This window comes from Danio aesculapii, chromosome 25 (assembly GCF_903798145.1).
Source record: "Danio aesculapii chromosome 25, fDanAes4.1, whole genome shotgun sequence".
Lineage (NCBI taxonomy): Eukaryota > Metazoa > Chordata > Actinopteri > Cypriniformes > Danionidae > Danio > Danio aesculapii.
In genome coordinates, this window is record NC_079459.1 from 26,375,311 (window position 1) to 26,399,156 (window position 23,846).

At 32.4% G+C, this 23,846-nt stretch overlaps 2 protein-coding genes across 2 annotated transcripts in view; both read right to left on the reverse strand.

Moving 5' to 3' along the window:
- anpepb.1 (alanyl (membrane) aminopeptidase b, tandem duplicate 1) overlaps positions 1–5,987 on the reverse strand; it is a 16,069-nt gene extending 10,082 nt beyond the window's left edge. The window contains exons 1-5 of the mRNA XM_056451930.1: positions 5,356–5,987; positions 5,134–5,276; positions 1,746–1,882; positions 1,503–1,629; positions 248–402 (exon numbers count right to left, since the gene is read on the reverse strand). Of these exons, the coding sequence (XP_056307905.1) occupies positions 248–402; positions 1,503–1,629; positions 1,746–1,882; positions 5,134–5,276; positions 5,356–5,969 (1,176 nt within the window). The 5' untranslated portion in view covers positions 5,970–5,987. The remainder of the gene's footprint in view (positions 1–247; positions 403–1,502; positions 1,630–1,745; positions 1,883–5,133; positions 5,277–5,355) is intronic.
- A 6,920-nt stretch (positions 5,988–12,907) lies between these two features.
- ap3s2 (adaptor related protein complex 3 subunit sigma 2) lies at positions 12,908–21,898 on the reverse strand. Its single transcript, XM_056451849.1, has 6 exons — positions 21,745–21,898; positions 20,964–21,055; positions 20,759–20,870; positions 17,741–17,812; positions 15,772–15,879; positions 12,908–13,360 (listed from the first exon to the last, which is right to left on the reverse strand). Exons 1-6 carry the CDS (start codon positions 21,811–21,813, stop codon positions 13,235–13,237), a joined length of 579 nt encoding a protein of 192 aa, XP_056307824.1. The 5' UTR covers positions 21,814–21,898; the 3' UTR covers positions 12,908–13,234.
- Between the last annotated feature and the right edge of the window lie 1,948 nt (positions 21,899–23,846).

Here is a 23,846-nt window from a genome sequence, read left to right on the forward strand (position 1 = left end):
TTGAGCTTCCCTGTGTTTTCGTTTCCCTGGCTTAATTCATATGCAGGCCATAATTCTCTGTAGACCAATAGCGTTCAGCAGAGAGTCTAGCTCCACCCTAATGAAAGGGTCCCCAAAAAGTACGATAAGGTTCATATTTTGGTACCTTTGACACTGGAAATTGTAATAAATCTGTACAGTATTGTTCTGAACTAAACCACACCACTCATTTCACATTTAATTTCCAGTCATAAAAAGTGACTCCTACCTGATGGGCAAGTTCATGGGCTATAACAGTGACGACCCTCTCTTTGTTTCCATTTGAGGACATTTCTTCATCATAGAGCAGGGCTGTCTCTCTGTACGTGATTAAACCCCAGTTTTCCATTGCACCAGCATTGAAGTCCGGCAGAGCGATTTGATCTGCAAACATTTTGAGGCATGAGTAAAATGGAGCAGAACATTAAGGAACATTTTTAGATGAAAATTGCAATTCACAGAATACAAGGTAATGACTAATGGAACTTTGAGAGAAAAAAAATACAAGCTGTGGATTATTAATTAGTTTTATGAAATGAACTCTCGGTTTGTGCAAGAAACTGAACGTTAAATTTAGTTCACTCAAAAATTAAATTATGTTATTAATTACTCACCCTCATATAATTCCGATTAGTTTTTGAAACACAAATGAAGAAATTTCAGATTAAACTTGAGAGCTTCCTCATCCTCTATAGATTAACAGTCCCAGCTCATTCAAAGTTCAGAAAATGACCAAAAAAATCCTCAAAAATACACCATATGCCTTTAGTGATTCAATCGGAATATTATCAAGCTACAAGAATACTTTGTGCTCATAAAAAATACAGATTTAATCACTGCATAGTGTTCATGAACATGCACAATATACTGACACTGAGGATAAGAAATTGTTGAATACAATCATTTATTTTTCCTATACGTGCACACAAAAGTATTCTTATAATAGTATTCAGATTGAACCACTAAAGGCATATGGTCTGTTTTAAATCATTTGTGGTATTTTCCTCTTTGAACGAGCTGGTACTGTTGCTGTCTTTGGAGGATGAGGGAGCTCCAAATTTAATCTCAAATATCTTCATTTTTCAGTAGTTGAATGAAGGTCTCAGGGGTTTGGAAATACATGAAGGTGAGTACTTTCTGACAGAATATACATTTTCTGGGTGAACTAACACTTACATTTTTCATCAGCAGCCACTGGTATTTATATTGTATTGCCTGTATGTGTTTCTTTCACTCTATTGATTCAAAAAGTGCAGATAGCTGTGGATTATTAATTTATTAATCACCAAGGACCACAATCCTTTTATATGTTGTACAGAAGGAAAAAAATGTCTTCTAGGTCTTGAAACCAAATGTAAAAACAATTTCTATGAAGTATGTCTTTAAATTTTCATAATAAAATGACTGAATTGTAAAATATACAACGTAACTCAATATAATAACTAAATTCATATTTTTTTGGATATATATGTATAGGTTCTTACCTGATTTGGGCAGTGGGTAGGACACATTGTAATACTTCTCAAAGAATCTGAGAATTGGTCCAGTCACTTCGAGTGCATACTCTCCTTGTTTTGCATCAATGGCTTCTTTACGTGCAAAAATTCGAATCTGATTTTTTTTTAAAAATAACAAATTGTAAGTGAATACTTGCTGCTTTCTAATTGTTGCTAAATTGAGCAGTGATTTTTTTCCTAAAGATCCTGAAGAAATATACAGTAAATTACCTGCAGATCTTCATCTTTTTGTTCAATGAAGGTAAATTCGCTGACAATAAATGCCAACAAATATGTCGACATTATTTCTGTGGGTGCGAATGTGGTTTTGATTAAAGGAATGCCTTCCACTGTGACTGGAATCTCCTCTGCAAGACATAAAAAGACGGAGATCGATGAATACATTAACACCCAAATTTGCTGAAATCAGTTTGAAGAAGGAAATGTACTGATTAATCAGGAATAAACTTAACGAACTTAATCTACACTTTACACAAATGATTCAGCAATTTCACTCCATTAGTGTGTTTTCTACTAAATCACAGTGTTTTTCGATTTATTTAATTCTGTTCAGATTTCATTCTCTAATTGAGATTTTGTATAACAAAAATGATGTGATTGCACCACTGATCTATAATTGAGAACTATTATAAATTGTAATAAATAATGTATTATGTCACTATATTATAGATCAGTGGTGCAATCACACAATATTTGTGAGTGATGATCTAAAAATGCATGAATAGACGTGGCAGGCCATTTTCATAATGTCCAACACATCACATAAAACAATGAAACCTGTTTGGTAACAAGCATGAGCTGATGATAAACATGACATTTGACAATCAATCAATAATGTATAGCTAATTTTTTGATTTTTTTTATCCTGGACCACAAAATCTTCTATAGCATGGGTATATTTTTTTGGTAATGGTCAAAAACACCTTGTACACCCAACATGATCTCACAGCAATTCGTAACTTTTTGACTTATCGGTATGAATTTGTATGATCTCATTCGTACAATTTAGTACGATTTGCTCATCCCCAATGATGGTTGGGTTTAGGGTTGGGTGCCACACCTCCTTTTTAAAATTTAACATTTTTATACGACTGAACTTGTATGATTTTATACGAATCAGCCACTAAACTGAGAAAGCGTATAATAGTTACGTTTCCTCATGAGATCAGGCTGGTACACAAGTGGTTGCCAACCAGTCTATCACGATTATCCCGATCTTTATCACTCTTCCAATAAATCCAGAAAATGACAGAAGAATAAGTACATTTTTCTTGATATAACTGCTTTTTTATTTTCATTATTTTTTATTATGCCTCAAACGTCTGTATACAGCTCTCTGTATGTCATTCTGATGACTTTTTTTTTTTTCTTTTTTAAATATTTCCCAAATTGTGTTTTACAGAGCAAGGAAATTTTCACAGTATGTCTGATAATATTTTTTCTTCCAGAGAAAGTCTTATTTGTTTTATTTGGGCTAGAATAAAAGCAGTTTTTAATTTTTAAAAATTATTAGCCCCTTTAAGCAACTTTTTCTCGATAGTCTACAGAACAAACCATCGTTATACAAAAGCTTGCCTAGTTGCCCTAACCTGCCTAGTTAACCTCATTAACCTAGTTAAGCCTTTAAATGTCACTTTAAGCTGTATAGAAGTGTCTTAAAAAATATCTAGTCAAATATTGTTTACTGTCATCATTGCAAAGATAAAATAAATCAGTCATTAGAGATGAGTTATTAAAACTATTATGATTAGAAATGTGAAAAATATTCTCTCCGTTAAACAGAAATTAGGGAAAGAAATAAACAGGGGGGCTAATAATTCAGAGGGGCTAATAATTCTGAATTCAACTGTATATTACAGCTGAGCTCAGAATAGTGGAGATAAGCCAAAAACATACAATTACCACTAAGAACGGGAAGAGGAATTTGTTTGTACCATGCTGAAAGATAAGTTTGTTTGAATATTGTGTAATGAACAACCAATTGTATAATGAAAAATCAATCAAGGTACAGGATCACACAGAACGAATTGCCAGGGAATTCAATGTGAATGATTCCAGGTGCTTTTTCTACTCGGGAAGCAGCAGTTTGCCTTCTGATGTAACATTGTGAATCGGTGCTGCAAAATATGGTACAAAACTGCAGTTTTAGTTGCTGAATTATGCTATAATGTTTGTTTGGGTATGTGGTTTATAGTTGTATTATTATTTTTATTTGTAGAATTGTATTACAGTTCATTCATAAAATGCTAATGTAGTACCTGCATTAATAGTATACTTGAAAATCATTTTACCAATCTTCTTTTTTTACAGTGGCACATCGTATGATCTGATTAATGCTAATGTTACAGTGCATAGTCACCCAAATTTTGACCCCTGAAAATTTGAACAAGTAAAACAAGTGTCATCCAGTTGCATTGTCAAAGATTTTTTTGGTCGCGTCACTTTAAAATTTGAAAGTTAAACTAATCAATTTTTTAAATTCTAAATAATGTCATAAGTTGGACATTTGATCTTTGCTTTATTTTTCTGACAGTTTTATGATGAGTTGATCTTGCGTTTCCGGTTGAAGTTAGGGATAAAAAACTGAATCGCAAGATCCACTCATCAAAAATCGGACAGAAAAATAAAGCAAAGATCACATGTCCACCTTGAGACAGTAATTTAGCTTTTAAAAAAATGGAAAAACGGAAGTAAGGGATCTTGGGCTTAAAAAGGTTGTTGACCACTGTTGCGTAATGTAAAATAGGATTAGTTCCTTTACTTAAAACTTGAGCACATGTATAGCCTTAAAATCGACAAGTTGACTTACCTGAATAAAGAAAGTAAACACACTCTTAAAATGACTTTACTTTTTTTTTTTAAGTGAGTAAACATGTATAGCCTTAAAAGCAACAAGTTGACTTTACTTAAAAATAGTGAGTAAACCCTTTGTAACTTGGAACAATTTTTCTAATCGTGCATGTAGTTCATTTACTTAATTAAGGCAACAGGTTTACTAAATTTTTTAAGTCAGCTAATCATTTTCGATAAGTAAATATTATATACCATAAATATAATTTGTCAACTGTAAATAAATCAAAACTGAACATTTTGTTGAGTAATGTGCATTGCGCTTTCCTAAGACAAATTTAAAGGTAATTTTCTCAATGTTTTGATTTTATTGAACTCTCGGATTCCAGATGGTCAAAAAGTTTTATCTCTACCAAAATTTTTCCTACTCTCAAAAAAATGACGATTGCTGTTTGTTCAAAATACTTATATAAAAAAAAGCTGAAACAACACAATTTTGAGGGTTTTTTGGGGGGAAAACATAATTTTTTTATGTTAAATCCACTTTAAATTATAAAAAATAATAATAATAAAAAAGAAGTTACCCTTATTGCTTCATGTTGTCATAAAAACAAATCAATCAAGTGGAACCCAGCATGTTTCACAAAGTGCATCGCAATAAACCATATACATCAATGGAAATCGTATTTTTTCATACAATTCAGTTTTTAAAAAAATCACACTTTTGACTGGTTTTGTGGTCCAGGGTCACAAAATATGACTAATCGATAGATAAAATTATAATTTAAGTAAATGTAAATTAATTTACCGATCACAACGCCATTTGAAAGGGCGACAGTTCCTGGATCATGGAGAAGAATGATGTTGAAGACAGCTTTCATTGCTGGTTCATCAAAACAAGGAAATGCTTTTCTGGCATCTGTCGGCTGCATCTGAGTTGTGGCGACCACTCTGGGGGGAAAAATTCAAATATGTAAAGATTTAACTAAATACAAATGATCTTTTAGGACAGACAAGAGCAGAAACTTACTTGAGCACACCGTTCTGATCATAATATTCACTCCGGTAAAAGCCGCCCAAGTCATCAGAAAGCTCTCCCACAAATTCAGTGTAAAGCTCATAACTTTCCCCAGCAGTTAGTTCTCGATCCAGCCAAATCGCCATGTATTGGGTTGTTGGATACATCTTAGTTGACACAATGTTAGGGGCTGGATTACCTCCAAGTGCTTTCAAAGTGGTCGAGTCTTTTATGGTCAGCTTATTAGAGTGAATGAGGATCAGATCTGTGTTTTCCACACATCTGAAGACCACACTTGACTCTCCCGTGAAGATGTAAAGTCCCTCAGGATTCTTCTGGAGCCTTGGCCACAGGGTGACTTTGTAGGTTTCTGGACTGAGAGTTTGAGGAAGCCGCCATTGGTCCCATGGTTCATTGGATGGTGCTGTTGTTGGGACGTTTGTCGTTGCTGGAACATTTGTTGTTGGGCCCTTTGTTGTAGTCGTCTGTTGGTTCTCGATCTCGCTGTTTTTGGACTTCTCTTGGGAATAGACAACAGAAAGAGCGATGATTGTGGCCACCGCTCCTGCGCCTATCACAATCCCTACTATCCCGAGGGTTTTGCTGATGTAGAAACCCTTTCCCATGTTTCAGCAGTCACAGGACGAGGGGGAGTGGGATTGACATGTGCACAACTTTTTATTTAAAGCATGGGATGACTCTCCTCCCACTGGAATTAATCATTCATCCATTACACGCAGGATAGATTAGGTGTATAAGAGGGAAGATCTGAGGAGTTTATAATGTCATTAAAGCTACAGTAAAATGGCTATTAATTAACAGTTTCCCATATTTTATTTATGCTTTTGAATTGCATCATTGGAGCTTGATCTCTGGTTGGATGGATTTTGATGGGGAAACATTCACTCTTTAACAAAGTGACTTTTATTTACATATTTGTAGTTGGAAACTACATTATAGAAAAAAAACATCTATTAATTAATATCTGTTTCCCTTTTTTAGTGATTCACAAATGTTTTCGATTTAATTCTGGTTGTGAATTGCATTTTGGGATGTTAATCTTTGTTTTGTTAACTTTTGATGTTGAAAATTCCACTCTGCAGTTTAACAAAGTCACTTTTATTGACATTTTAGTAGTTTGAAATGTATAAGAAATAATATATAGAGAAATAAGTCTGTAAAATAACAGCAAATGTACTGGCAGTTTATTATAATGTTTTTGTAGTGTAATATACAACACCGACCCAGACAATATATTCAATTTTCAGTTCATCTTTAATTCTATATTTTATATTTTATATATCTTTATTTCTTTATTTCTGCTTTTACGATGTAGATTGTGTCAAAGCAGCTTAACATTGAAGTTCTAGTAAACTGAAAATGTGTCAGTCCAGTTTTCAGAGTTGAAGTTCAGTTTAGCTCAGTTCAGTCAGTGTGGTTTAATTTCCACTGCTGAAAGTCCAAACACTGAAGAGCAAATCCATCGATGTGCTGCTCCACAAGTCCCAAACCAAGCAAGCCAGTGGCGAGGAACAAAACTTTACCAATTGACGAAAGTGAAGGGAAAAACCCTTGAGAGAAACCAGGCTCAGTTGGGCATGACCATTTTTTCTCTGGCCAAACTTCTTGTGCAGAGCTGCAGTCTAAGCGCCAGGGGCTGGAGAACACTGGACGTCCAATATATCACTTTAAACTATTAAAAATGTTCATAAAAGTGACTTTTTCAAACTTTTCAAAGTTAGAAGTTGTTGGAAGAAAGATCAAGCTCCCATAATGCAATTCAAAAGCATAAATATAAGCATTGAAAATAAAAACATGATTCACAAAATACAGAAAACTGCTAATTTATGGATATTTTTACAGTGTTTAATACTGTTTATGTGTCTGTGTGTGTCTGCGTGTGTGTGCGTGTGTGCGTGTGTGCGTGTGTGCGTGTGTGTGTGTGTGTGCCTTGTGTTCCTCATATTGTGATCACCAAATGGCCCAAGTATAGCAATAGCGGTCAATTTTGACCTTGTGGGGACATTTTTTGGTCTCCATGAGGGAAAATGCAGATCGTGTCTGTGAGGGTTAAGAGAGGATGATAAAATATAAAGTGTGGTAATGCTTTATTTTAATGGTTGAGTATTAGTAGACTGTCTGCTTAATATCTGCTGATATTGCTCCTTCAACAGACATTTAACTGACTATAAGAAACTTTGCAAGTACATGTCAACTTACATTAACCCCAACCCCAACCCCCAGTCTACTTATAATCTAATGAGAATTAGTTTGCATGTAGATGCAATGTTACTTAAATTTAGCAATCGAACCATCAAAAAAGGTGTGGCCTAAAGTTTGTACAGCATATAAATCATTACATCTATCGGAAATCCATATAAAGATAGCTGTACACATAGAAAGCTCGTTGTCCCATTTTTGTTCTGCACTCTCTGAAATAACGGTAAAAAATCTGTCACCGGGGCGGTACCTTTTCTCAAACGGTACATTTTTGTTCCTAACAGGTCCTTAAATGTACATATTAAGGACTAAAAAGTACAAATATGTTCCTCATAGTACAATAAAGGTACAAAGGTGTTCCTTAAAGGTACTAATGTTCACCTGTGTGGTACAAAAAGGTACCACCACAGTGACAGATTTTGTACCTTTGTTTGTGAGTGTCTGATTTACATGACCAACCCAGACAAATATTTAGTGTCTCGTTATTAAACATTTAGAGATTAAAAGTTGTCAGAGCAGAAATCAAGCTCACGCTGTGCATTACAAAAGCTTAAGTAAACAAAAGAGAACTACAAACATCTGTTAATTTGAATATTTTGATTATATGAAAATGCAGTACGGCCATATTTGTTTTTAAATTTTAAGAAAAATCTATATGGCAATTTGGCAAGACATATTTTCCTAATTACATCATATACAGTATAGTGGATCAAACATGCTTATGAAAATTGTCTAAAACTCTTAAACAACATTCATTCTTGTCATTCTTGAAATGTTGTCTTTATACACAGTGAATTCTGCACTGCTGATTTTTTTTGTCTTGTTTCTAGTCCAAACATCTAAGACATCTTAAATCAAGAAGCATTTTCTAGAAATGCAAAACATGTTGTCCTGTTTTAAAATATAATATGCTAAAATTAAAAAATGTTTCTAAAATTAGAGTTTTTTTTCTTAAAACAAGCTAAATAATCTGCCAATCGGTCAAGCAAATTATGCCAAAAAGAAAAACAAGATTATTTTGCTTAACCAATTGGCAGATTATTTTGCGGGTTTTAAGGAAAAATTTACTTCATTTTGGCTTATTATTTCTTAAAGCAAGAAAATATTTTTTGCTTGTCCAAAACGTTTTTGATTTCAAGTTTCCACTACAAAATCTCACACTAAGCTGTTGAGGTCAGACAAGTTCACTGTTGTAATTCCATTCCAACTCAATTTTATTTAGTGGCATAAACCAGTGGTTTACAAAAAAGACATTGTCCTCAGAAGCATCTGCTTGTGAAATTGCTGGTACAGACACATAATTGCTAACATACCTGTTAAAGGATAACTCAGTATCACTGTCATACAACTACATTGTTTGAGCAAAAAAATACAGTTTAACTTTAGCTAAATTATGTTGTGTTTACCAGGAGCAAAGGACTGGATCGGTAACAAATGAACTTGTAAAGACATCTTCTTCTGGACTTTGAAGCTCACTTTACAAAAACGGTCAAATAAATGATGAATTATACAAAGATCTGGCCTTTGGAATATGTGTGCTTTTATGATGGAACGTTGTACCAGAGATGACATTTATTATTTAGATTAGTATCTCAGAAAATGTCGGCAGTAACTTTAACTGAACCCTTCATTTGTAAATATATGGCTGTAATGATTATCAGGTTTTACGGTATCTCTCCCATCATATTATCCTGTATCGGTTATAAATGATGTTCGACAAAGAAAGGGACTCTGTAAAACTCACCTGAGCAATTGCAAAGCTTTAATATAACGCATTTATATTTGCCATGTCATAAATTAGCTAAACTACTCTTGCTTTCGACAGTGGTTCAGAAAAACGGTGGACGCACTCCAATGAAGACATCCACTACATATTTAATTTCAGAGTTTGTTTGTTAAGCACAAAGATTTGTTTCATAGCTGTTTCTAAATTCAGTTCTAATTTCCAGCCAATTAATAAATGAACAATAACAACGAAGTGTGGTCAAAAAACTGAGTTATATCTAAACACACATCATTTGGTGATGCATATGCCTCTAAAAACTGAGAGGCAGACAAATCTAAACAAAAAATTATATAAAATATATATATATGGATATATTTATCACTATAGTAATATAGTACTAATTGGGGGTGCTATAGGAGAGGAGGGGTGGTTTAGGACGAATCCTACGCCATTTTGGGGTCCCCAGAGTTACTTTTAGGGGGCCCAATCACCACTACCCCATTCACATCCCCTCCCCCACTCTTCACTTACATCCGTGATACCCTCGCACACCACCACAATCACATGACACTTATTGCCATACTACTGAAGCAGATAGTTCACCTCAGACCTTGAAAATAAAAACAATTGTTTGAAAATGGACTTCAGTGACTCAGTGCAAACCAACACATATCAGTGATTCAGCATGTACATTTAATAATGTTAAAGAGGTTTAATGTGTATTAATTAGATTATAAACCTTACCATTTCGTTGGAGTGCAGTGAGTGCACTATTCTGTGTATGTGTGCTTCTGTCATGTTTCGTCTATTACAAATAGCAAAATTGCTTATCCCTGCAAATCTCGTCTCGTAGCTTGTTGTTAATACACAGGGTTACAATGTAACCTGCTCACCTAATGTTTACATTCATAATATTTATATTATGTGCTAATTAATAACCACCTCATGTGGAACTCTGAATCTGCGCCTCATTTTGGAGGCTTTAGCAGTCCACCTGAGGTTGCTATTTCAGTCGTGAATGCATACGTTAAGAGCCTTCATGACTAAATAAATGAAATACTTGGTTTTTCCAAGGCAACCTGGATGCTGAAATATAATTGGCTCAAAAGGCATTGGGCGGGTTAAATAACTAAAACAAAGACAGATGTTCAAATTGTTTTCCAGATTAACAAGAATGTTCACTTAGCATGTTTCTTAAATATCTGCAAATATTTTATGGCGTTTCTATGCATTAGAAGAGGCAAAACCTTACATACAGCACCTTTAACACACCTCCTTTTCAGACCAGCACACCCATGAGCTCACAGAGAGGTGCAAAACATGAAATTGAGATCTGTATCGGTCAGAAAATAGCAAAAAATAAAAACACCTGCACCCTGCCTGGTGCCACATTACACTGGATATATGATTGGGCCCTATGTTTGCAGTCACATGAGTGGCCTACTCGATAACTAAAACAACAAAGATGTACTACAAGTCTGTACGCATACAAGTTTCTTTAGAAAATGGCTTCACCAACTACTGGCCTGGCTGAATGTTTGTAACCATTTTTGTGGATCTCAATGAGGAGCATTTTGAAAATGTCAGCTGAACATTTCCTTAAAAATGCAGCTACAAAGTCAATATACCCTGAGTCACTTCGCATCTGATTGCTCCTGACCTTTGATATCTGCTATCTTCAAAGATAACACTATGATATCATAGATTTACAGATATGGTATCATTTTTTTTGTGTGTGTGTGTGATGTAAACGTTATCATTTGAACTCCTTGTTTTTTTTAGCACACCTTTAAGGACCTCCTTTTTTAAATGCAATAAAGCTGATTTTATAACACTGCACAGTCACGGTGAAACTGCAGTGATTTGTCAAAATATGCTGACATACTGTTACACGAAACAGATCTTGTCCTATGATCATCTGTTTTTAAGTACACAAAATCGTAATCAGAGCAGTACGCTGCAGATTCTTTGGGATAATCAAAAGTTTATGATTAAATGTTGAGGTGTAAAATGACAATGAACCAATGAAATGAAGAATGTCAGATAAACATGTCAATACTGCTATAATGGAATTTAAACAAAATACTTTTTTATAAAGCAATGAAACATTTCTCATAAAACATCTAAAGCAAACATCATTCATGCTTGCCATTTATTAACCCACATAATGCAAATGGTGCATTGAAGGCTACATATTCATATATGTTTATATATATATATATATATATATAGATAACTAGATAGATATATATATAGATACATGTATATAGATATATATATAGATATATGTATATATATATATATATATATAGATATATGTATATATAGATACATGTATATAGATATATATATAGATATGTATATATATATATATATATATATATAGATATATAGATAGTATATATATATAGATATATAGATATATGTATATAGATATATGTATATATATATATATATATATATATATATATATATATATATATATATATATATATATATATATATATATATGCAGTGCTCAGCATATATAAGTACACCCCTCACAAATCTATCTTTTAAATTCATATTTTTAATAGGAAGCTATACAATATTATATTTGTGCATATACTTTAGTCAGTACTGAAGCCAAATCTGGAGCTTATCTAACAAAATAACTAACGATAATGCTCCAAAAACGAGTACACCTAACTTTATATGTTATAGAAAAATATTAAATACAAATATAAAAAAAAAGAAAAATCAAGAGAAGCGAAAAAAAAAAAAAAATTTAGTTGAAATTTTGTAATTTTTTTTTTGCAATATTTAGCTTGAATTAAGTTGTATTATCTGTCAAATTTTAAATATGTTTGGTGACTAAAATATTATTTTAATAAATATATCTGTTTAATAAATCAGTTTTGTTTAAAAATGTACCAAAACACCCGGAGGAAACCCATGCGAACACAGGGAGAACATGCAAACTCCACACAGAAATGCCAACTGACCCAGCTGAAGCTCGAACCAGCGACCTTCTTGCTGGGAGGCAACAGCGCTACCCACTGCGCAACTCCTATATCTATATTTTATTTTTTTACATATATATTGGTTATCGTTTTACATTTATTATTCTATTTGTATAATTTTAAAACACAAATATTGCTTAATAGAAAAAAATTGCTAAATGAGTAAAAAACATACAAGATGTTTAGATTTTTTTAAATTAAAAAATATGTTTTTATTTAAAAATAAAACAGAAAACTTTACTTAGAAATAATCAAGATCTATACTATTCTATATATATACTTTTTTTAGGCAAATATTGCTTAATAGATAAATGGTTACAGGGTTTAATACATACATGTCCAAAATGATCCGAATGCAAAATGGTGACCTATTTAAAAGTGAAAATTATGAGGGGGAAAAAAACGCACAAACAAACAACCAAAGAATGTACATTTTAAAGCCTACAAGCAAGTTTCCTTGCCTTAGTAAAACTATGCAGCTTTTTTAAACATTTCTCTTCTGGGTTAAAGTACACTCAAATGCTTTATGAGATTAAATTAATTAGAAAACCCATTAAAAACCCATTATATTTGATTAAATTGGAAATAATTTAATTAAGAAAGACACAAATTATATATCTGGACAAAATCAATTTTAATGTAACAGTAACATTCAATATAAATTATTAATGTGTAACATTTACCGCTTTCATAATTGGTCTGTAGCTGGCAGAAAAAACATGTTAGAACTTTACAACATCACAGACAAAATACAAAACAACACTTTAAACAAAACTGGAAACACGGTTCTGAAATGAAAGATATGTTGTGAATGATTGGACCCTGTAGTGCTTTGGACTCAAATGACGGTCAGTAATGGCATGAGGGAGACGCCGTCTATGGCAATCATTATTAAACACATAATAATAACAACAACAACAACAGAAATACACATTGATCAGACTTAAAACGGGGAGAGACTGGGCACTTTAATATTAATGTCCCCGATATTGATGTTACGGGGGATTTCAGGAAGATTCATATTTTTGACAGCGGAAACGGCTCGTGCTGGTGCTGCAGACAGACCACCCTGCAGAAAAAGCACACAAATATATTATTAGAATTGTCATTAAGTGCAGATTAACCACAAAACACAGAAAGAAAGAAAGAAAGAAAGAAAGAAAGAAAGAAAGAAAGAAAGAAAGAAAGAAAGAAAGAAAGAAAGAAAGAAAGAAAAGCATAGTACAGAACATTAAATTAGGAGCCCTTGTTGTGTTCTTATTTTTCTTTTTCTGCAAACATGCATGCTTTGTGCGAGAAACGTTAAGTATCTTAAATCGAAATCTTGGCTCAAGATGATTAGATTTTTTTATCAAACAATTTCCATCATGAGTTTTGTTATTCATTATGAATTTCCCCCCCAAAAAAACTTTTACATTAACTCACTAATTTTTACTTGGCTCAAGATGATAAGATTTTTAAAAACATTTTCCATCATGAGTTTTTTTATAAAAAAATATTTTCCTGTTTTTCAATATTATGATTTTAAAAACCCTTATAAACTACTATACTCATTATATTATTAACATAAATCTATTTTAATATTTAATAAATAAATATTGATTTCTGGACAATAAAACCAGTCATAAATGTAATGTTTTATACATTATCTGAGAGCTGAATAATAATAATAATTAGGCCAAAATTAAGTTGAGTTTTTACATACAGCAGGGGAAATAAATATTTAACATGTCATGTTTTTTCCTGGGAATAATATTTCTAAAGGAGCTGTTGACGTGGAATTGAACCAGATTTTGGTAAAAACCCAAACAATACAAACATAAGAATAAAACAAAACAAAAAAAAATCTGAAACAAATGTGATTCTGTAGGTTTCGTCTATCAAATCTATTTTGTATTTTCTATTGGGTTTAAGTCAGGGGATTGGATAGGCCATTCTACAGCTTGATTTTTTTTTTTCTCTAAAGGCATTTGAGAGTTTCCTAGGCTGTGTTTTGGATCATTGTCCATGTTGGACTGAAGCAGCTGATATTCATTTACACTGAGGAAGTGCAGAGGGTTGCTGAATAACTACTGAGAGATTTCATCTGCTGTCAGGGCTTTCACTGCCTTCACTGGCTTTTTCCCTTTCTTCATGCGTTCAATACTTTTTCCCTGCGTCATTTCATTTTATTACACATTACTTCATTTGTAAACTAATTAGATTTGTTTTCTTTGCATACATGGATTTCTTTGGTTGTCTCAACATTCAGTTAAATTTTTAAGTCAGCAGCAAATATTTTTTTTTTTCGGAGTAAATGGTGATGTGTTCAATACTTTAATTTTCCTCGCTGTGTTTAGAATTGGAATTTTACAAAATATCTTCATGGAACATGATCTTTACTTAATATTCAAATGAACTTTAGCATAAAAGAATAGTCTATCTTTTGATTATTGCCAAAAATATACTCATGTATCATAAGATAGGGTCCAGGATCACATGTATGATGTTTATTATCAATTTCTGAATGCTTTTAACTTCTCTGCTGACTAAAATGTTTATTATTAAACTCAAACATCTATTTTTTCCCCTTGAACTTAAAGCGCACATGCTCTGATCTGTTTTAAACACCCCAGAAAAAAAGTATTGTGCAAATAAAATAATTAAAAAACTATTAATCTAATCCAGTGTATGGATGTTTCCCAGAGATGGGTTGCAGCTGGAAGGGCATCCGCTGCGTAAAATATATGCGGATAAGTTGGCAGTTCATTCTGTGGCAATCCCAGATTTATAAAGGGACTAAGACTAAGAATGAATCCAATCCAGTAGAAATTTTAGGGCATAACCTGGTCCAAAACAAGAAGTTAAAAAGGTAAACAAATTGTAATCAAGTTTTTATATATTTATATGTGTAAGTATATGTATGTATATGTATGTGTGTATTTATTTATTTTTTATCTTATATGTATGCAAGATTGCATAATATTTTTAATTATATATATATATATATATATATATATATATATATATATTTCTTCTTTTTTTATCATTGCAAACAAAAAACTAACCTGACCTGGCCTGCTTTCTTTTCTTAAATACTGCCTTGTGTAACATTTCCTCAGTGTAACTGCTTCTACCATATACATGTAACATAAGAGTATACGTCTAGTGTTGTCAAACATTACTGATCACCTCTAATCCAGATAGGATATCATGTGACAGTCAATCACTGATACCAGCACAGACACCTTTCACCATTATATGAAGTACTGATACGGTCAAACGATTAGCAGGAAAAGGAAAACGCTACTCATCACGACTAATGTGAAATGTCTTTGAATTATTATTTTTATATACTGTATAGTAGCATTTTGCACTAAACTATGAAGTACATTTTGCAATAAACTATAAAGCCAACACTGCATGTCTAAAACACTAAAGTAACCTAGAGGCATCTAAACCGGAGTGACTCCAGTTTGCTTTGTGTAAATGTGAACTCGCCTCTGATTTCTCCATTCTGTTCTGAAGCTCCACTTGTGCGACAATTTCATTCATATTCGTTTCCAGAACCATCCCGCCCATCACAACTTCCTGGAGAATATAATGGACCTGGAATATACAAACAACAAAAAAACTTAAACATTTGAAAGAATCAGATCTGCCTTTTGTTTTTCGACATGACTTAAAGGGATAGTTCACCCAAAAAATTAAATCCCACTTCCTGACTCTTCAGTTGTTCAAAAGGTATTTGAGTTTCTTTCTTCTGTTGAACATAAAAGAAAATGTTCTGAAAAATGTTGGTAGCTGGCACATATTGATGTCCATAGTCATTTTTTCCTACACTGTAAAACAAATATTGACAAGACAACAAATATTTTTATGTTGCTTTAACTTTAATATTCTACAGTTCTACAAAGTTTAACGTAATATTTTTAGTCCGTTTGATTGAAGCAATCAACTTGCATTCTTCAAAATATCAACTCAGCTTTTTTTTTTGAGTTGATTCAACTTTTGACCCAAGTACTTTAGTTAAGTATATTTAAGTTGAATCAACTAAAAAGTCATAAAGTTGCCTTAACTTTAACTTGAGTTAATGTTTTTACAGTGAAGTCAGTGGGTGCCAGCAACCAGCTTTCCTCAAAAATATCAACTCAGCTTTTTTGAGTTGACTCAACCTTTAACCCATGTACTGTATTTGACTAGATTTAAGTTGATTCAAATTAAAAAAAGGCATCATCAAGTTGTCTTAAAATTAAGTTGAGTCAATGTTGTTTTTTTTACAGTGAAGTCAATGGGTGCCAGCAACCAGCTTTGCTCAAAAATATCAACTCAGCTTTTTTGAGTTGACTCAACCTTTAACCCATGTACTGTATTTGACTAGATTTAAGTTGATTCTAATAAAAAAAAGGCATCATCAAGTTGTCTTAAAATTTTAAGTTAAGTCAATGTTGTTTTTTTACAGTGAAGTCAATGGGTGCCAGCATTCTTCAAAATATCAACTCAGCTTTTTTGAGTTAACTCAACCTTTAACGCAAGTACTGTAAATTTAAGTTGAATGGTCATCAGCAAGTTGGCTTAAAGGGCTGCACGGTGGCGCAGTGGGTAGCACAGTCACCTCAAAGCAGGAAGGTCGCTGGTTTGAGCCTAGGGTGGGTCAGTTAGAATTTCTTTGTGGAGTTTGCGTGGGTTTCCTACGGGTGCTCCGGTTTCCCCCACAAGTCCAAAGACATGCGCTATAGGTGAATTGAGTAAGCTAAATTGTCCGTAGTGTATGTGCATGAATGAGCGTGTATGTATGTTTCCCAGTACTGGGTTGCAGCAGGAAAGGCATCCGCTGCGTAAAACACTTGCTGGAGCAGTTGGCGGATCATTCCGCTGTGGCAACCCCTGATTAATAAAGGGACTAAGCTGAAAAGAAAATGAATGAATGAAGTTGCCTTAAAATTTGAAGTCGAGTCAGTGTTGTTGTTTTTTTACAGTTAAGTCTATGGGTGCCAGCATTCTTCAAAATATCTTCTTTTGTGCTCAACAATAGAAAATCCCCATGAGAGAATAAATGATGAGGTCGTTTTCGTTTTTAGGCGACCATAACCGTAAAAATACAAATAAACACACATGACAAACATGTTTCCTGTGGTGTGTTTGAAAACAAATGTGTCCAGTTACCGTAAAAAAGCCATTGGTTATCATTTTCCACGTCATTCCTTCCACTCATAAAACAATATTTCTGATTAGATAACCAATAAAGGCAGTGTAGCGTACACTTCTATCAGCGTATATATTTTATGACGGTGCCATAATCCAACAGGCCATTATCAGAAAGGATATTCCGACCTCTATCTTAACTTTTGAATTATGATCACCCTGATTATTTATACCCTGATGGAAATTTATTGGCATGTTTAATATGCAAAACATAGTGAAATGTTTCATAACTCTCTTTAAAATAATCAATAACAACAAAACTGACCTTATCCATGTGGAAGATTAAGTCCAATTCGCACACATTCTCAAAGCATTTGTCCAGGGTTTCTACAAAGACCTGCATTATTAGGATTAAAAAATACATAATTGTGAAAAACAACATGCGCTTTCACCCTGATTTCCAACATAACAGTAACATTTCAGATTACGTAAGAAATCATAAAGGAGCAAATCAACTACTAATGCAAATAATGAATCATGATGCGGCATGACAATGGTTAGGTAGCCTTAATAAGGTAAAGTTTGCACTAATTATTTCTGCCAATCAATGATTGAACTAAAACAAATGTATGTATAAAAGTGCCCCATTGTGGTTTCTTGATATTGGCTTTTGTGTAATGTGTAACTGTGAAATGTGCGCAAAACAATCATCTTATAATATGTATAATGTTATAAGTTATTGTTTCCCAAAATAACTAAATTAATCTGAAATTCCTGCTTTTATCGGAAAATAATGTATCTTTTTGAACTTGCATGGAAGTAAAGTTAAGTGTATTTACAATATATTTGACTGACATCATGCAATTACAGAATTTAATGCAAAATAAAGTAAATTCTGCACAATTGCTGCACATTATTAGCAGATTATGCACAGATATGGAAAATGATGTGGCTTTATCGCAACTCACATTCAACCAGAACCCAATCGAAGCAGGCTGTGTGTGTTTAATCAATCACTAAGCCTCTATGAGTTGCTATTAGTGTCTGCAGTCTCATAAATTATGTTTACACTGTAATAGCCATGTAAGCACGTGGCACTTTTCTACTTTCCTCTGGTGTTTCTTCTTGCATATAAATAAATGAATATAAGGTTTTACATAATTTAAATGTTTTCACAGCATAAAAACAAAAAAAAAATGCTGCAAATTCTGAGAAAAACACCATTGAATCAGTGATTTTTATTTTTGCTGCAAGTAATCTGAAAATAGCATAATAGAGGTACTTTTCTCATATTGTTTTTCTCAGAGTTTCCTCATCTTGCATATAAATAAATCAAAAAAGGTTTTACAAGATGTGAATATTGGAACGACTTAAGAAATAGTGCAAATTCTGGAAAAAAAATAACACCATTAAATCCATCATTTTACTCTGAAAAATAATCAGAAAATAGCATAATAGAGGCACTTTTCTCATATTGTTTTTTCTCAGTTTTCTTTTCTTGCATATTAATAAATCGAAATAAGGGTTTACAAGATGTAAATATTGTCAAAGCCTAACGACTCAAAAAATGTGGCAAATTCTGAGAAAAACACCATTAAATCAGTCATTTTATGCTGCAAGACATTTGAAAATAGCATAATAGAGGCACTTTTCTCATATTGTTTTTCTCAGAGTTTTCTTTTCTTGCATATAAATAAATCAAAATAAGGTTTTACAAGGTGTGAATATTGTCAGAGCCTAACAACTCAAGAAATGCTGCAAATTCTGAAAAAAACACCATTAAACCAGTAATTTTACGCTGCAAAACAATCTGAAAATAGCATAATAGAGGCACTTTTCTCATATTGTTTTTTCTTAGTTTCCTCATCTTGCATATAAATAAATTTAAAAAGGTTTTACAAGATGTGAATATTGTAACTACTTAGGAAATAGTGTAAATTCTGAGAAAAACACCATTAAATCCATCATTTTACGCTGAAAAATAATCTGAAAATAGCATAATAGAGGCACTTTTCTCATATTGTTTTTTCTTAGTTTCCTCATCTTGCATATAAATAAATTTAAAAAGGTTTTACAAGATGTGAATATTGTAACTACTTAAGAAATAGTGTAAATTCTGAGAAAAACACCATTAAATCCATCATTTTACGCTGAAAAATAATCTGAAAATAGCATAATAGAAGCACTTTTCTCAGAGTTTTCTTTTCTTGCATATAAATAAATCAAAATAAGGGTTTACAAGATGTGAATATTGTAACGACTTAAGAAATAGTGTAAATAACACCATTAAATCCATTATTTTACTCTGAAAATTAATCTGAAAATAGCATAATAGAAGCACTTTTCTCATATTGTTTTTTCTTAGTTTCCTCATCTTGCATATGAATAAATTTAAAAAGGTTTTACAAGATGTGAATATTGTAACGACTAAAATAGTGCAAATTCTGAAAAAATAACACCATTAAATCCATCATTTTACGCTGAAAAATAATCTGAAAATAGCATAATAGAAGCACTTTTCTCATATTGTTTTTTCTTAGTTTCCTCATCTTGCATATGAATAAATTTAAAAAGGTTTTACAAGATGTGAATATTGTAACGACTAAAGAAATAGTGTAAATTCTGAAAAAAAACACCATTAAATCCATCATTTTACGCTGAAAAATAATCTCAAAATAGCACAATAGAGGCACTTTTCTCATATTGTTTTTCTCAGTTTTCTTTTCTTGCATATTAAAAAATCAAAATAAGGGTTTACAAGATGTGAATATTGTCAAAGCCTAACGACTCAAAAAATGTGGCAAATTCTGAGAAAAACACCATTAAATCAGTTGTTTTATGCTGCAAGACATTTGAAAATAGCATAATAGAGGCACTTTTCTCATATTGTTTTTCTCGGAGTTTGCTTTTCTTGCATATAAATAAATCAAAATAAGGTTTTACAAGGTGTGAATATTGTCAGAGCCTAACAACTCAAGAAATGCTGCAAATTCTGAGAAAAACACACCACTTAATCAGCCATTTTGTGCTCCAAGAAATCTAAAAATAGCATAATGGGGCACTTTATTTCCCAACCCTGTTCCTGAAGGCACACCAACAGTACATATTTTGGAAGTTTCTCTTATCTGACCCATTAACTTCAGGTTTTGGAGTCCTGTCTTATGTTCTGATGAGTTGATTCAGGCATTTTGATTAGGAAGAGGTTAAAAAAGTGTACTGTTGGTGTGCCTTAAGAAACAGCGTTGGGAAACACTGCTTTAAAAAACGCAATATAACCTGGATCTAATATGAAATCATAAAATGCCCTCTTGTGGCTATAAGCCGTATGTGCAGTTCTGTTCACCTGTATAAGATCAAGAATCCCCAGCTCACTCTCTGACGAGTCCACGCAAAACACAAAATACAGAGTGGCATAGTGTCTGTAGATCAGCTTGTAGTCAGAGCCGCCGATCAAGCTAAAAACGAGGAGCAAAACTTCAGTCATTAACTTTTATACAATCCTGAGAATTGATATGTGCTAAATTATTATGCAAAAGCCTTTCCATCACCTTCCACCCTCCAGAAAATTGCAGACATTATCATCTCTTTTGGATACCAGATGAAAGGTCTCCCTGATGATCTGCTGCTGCATGTCTTCTGCCTGTGAAAGGAACATATTATATTAAACTTATTTAAAAGTAGCTCTTTTTGGTTTTTCATATGAATATATTACACACTGATAAACATACATGCTCAGCGGTAAATTAAACACTAGCACTATACACATAAAAACACAATGTGATGTACATGGATTTAGATTAGGTAATAATTGAGGTAAAGTTGGATTTATATTCGCCAATTTGGGCTTTCCCTTTAATAATATACCTTCAGAATAGTATTATTTGCAAATTCTAAATGGTAAAATCATATTAGCTGCTAATGACTATCAAAGCACAACATTGTTCAGTCAGTGTAATAGTGCTAATGCTAATGTTTAGACCAAATATTCAAAGTAGCGTGGTAAACAATATAGAGGCGGTTAAATGAACGAATGTGCGAAAATAAAACCAATTTTACCTCAAATATAAATTCTGTGGAGGATATAATATACACATATTTGTATTAAATACATTTAAATTCTTAATGAGTGAAAATTTTCCAGAAAGCAGCTGTGACAACACTTAAAGTACTTGTTACTTACTACAAAACGTTAGACAGACATTATATATGTATGTTTAATTATGGAATGTTTAATAAATCAATATTAATTATAAATCAACGTATAGTATCAATGGTAAAGACGGAGGGTAACTGGTATATGCGGTTTCATTGGTGTTGCGCGTTTCTTACAAAATATTGGTAGAATCTGATGAGCCTGGGTTTCCCATGGTTGTTGAAAATGAGAATAGCCTTGATCATCGTTGCTTTATGCTTATGTTTGTATGCGGTTCTTTAGCGAAGCGTCTGCTTGTCAATACAAACGACTCGATGTAGTTCCGTGTCTCGTGACTTTTTTCCAGTATAAAAGTCCTTCAAATTAAAGCTCCTGGGTGGAAAATTGACATGCAGAGTTTGCTTTTTTTTGTCATTTAAGAGCTTTAAAATAATTATTATAGATAGTTTAACGTTATATTTATTATTTATGTTGTGTTTTTATCAAGTATATTTCATAGATATGATGATATTGTGATAGGTAATATAAATGTCCCTGTTTAATTTTTAAAACACTTTAAACATGTGAACACACTTTTCTCATTTTATTTTTCTCAGATTTTCCTCTTCTTGTATATAAATGAATCAAAATAAGGTTTTACGAGATGTAAATATTTTCAACACATAAAAACTCAGGAAATGCAGCAAATTCTGAAAAGAAAACACCATTGTCTGTCATTTTATGCTGCAAGAAATCTGAAAATAGAATAATAGGGGCACTTTTCTCATTTTGTTTTTCTCTGAGTTTTCTTTTCTTGCATATAAATAAATTAAAATAAGGTTTCACAAGATGTGAATATTGTCAAAGCCTAACGACTCAAGAAATGCTGAAAATTCTGAGGAAAAACCACAATGAAATCAGTCATTTTACACCCTATAATGGGGGACTTTTCTCATTTTGTTTTTCTCATTTTGTTTTTCTCTTTTCTTGCATATAAATAAAGATGTGAATATTGTCAAAGTCTAATGAGTAACGACTCAAGAAAAACTGCAAATCCTGAGAAAAACACCATCAAATCAGTCATTTTATGCCACAAAAAATAATTATATATATATATATATATATATATATATATATATATATATATATATATATATATATATATATATATATATATATATATATATATAGCATAATAAAGGCACTTTTCTCATATTTTTTTCTCAGTGTTTCTTTTTCTTGCAAATAAATAAATAAATAAATGTTTTACATGGTGTAAATATTTTCAAACCATAAAAACTGAAGAAATGCTGCAAATTCTGACAAAAACCCAATTAAATCAGTCATTTTATACTACAAGAAATCTCAAAATAGCGTAATAGAGTTTGCCTTTTTTACCATTTAAGCGCTTCAAAATAATTATTATTTTCAGGTTCAGGTGTTTCGAAAGACCCATCCCCCCCCCCCCCCCCCCAAACCCACACACAAACACACACACACACACACACACACTGACAAAGATCCAGTATTTGTCCCATACATTAGCTCATTTTTCCTATGAGCTCACTGTTATACCATCATAAATTATCAAAATAACCCATCGAAAAAAGGCTTTAAGACCAAGCGAAATCTGATGCAAGTCTTTCACTGTATTGTTGTTATAGAGAAAACATTTTATAAGTAACTTTTTATCTAAATCTTGTACCTTATTCTTGTTGTAAAGCACCAAAAGCCACCCATATTAATATTTATTAGGCTATTGTTGTTATAATGAATTTTCAAATGTACTTTTTTCTAAGAGAAAAGTTGGAAAAGTTGTGAAGCTCTACATTATGTATCTTTTTTATGTATTTGTTTGTTATTATTATTCAAATGGCCAAATTTTGAGAAAAGCTGAATGGCCAGTTTGTTATTTGCCTAATATATGACACTAGGCCACAATTTCAAATGTAAAACTTTAGCAGATTGCTATTTATATAAAGTTTGTGATATATCATAAAGTAGCCTAAAAAAGTAGCCTCTTCATATTTGTTTATTCTAAATCTTTAGGAAATGTTTTTTGGTACATCAAACAGTATAAACATCCGACAAGCGAATCCAGCAAAAAAAAAGGCACAAAAATGCAGTAAACTGAGTTGAATAAAGTCCAGTTTTTGAGAAAAAAAGAACCACCTCTTTCACTAGGCTGGCGACAGGCCTGTACACACACACACACACACACACACACACACACACACACATATATATATATATATATATATATATATATATATATATATATATATATATATATATATAT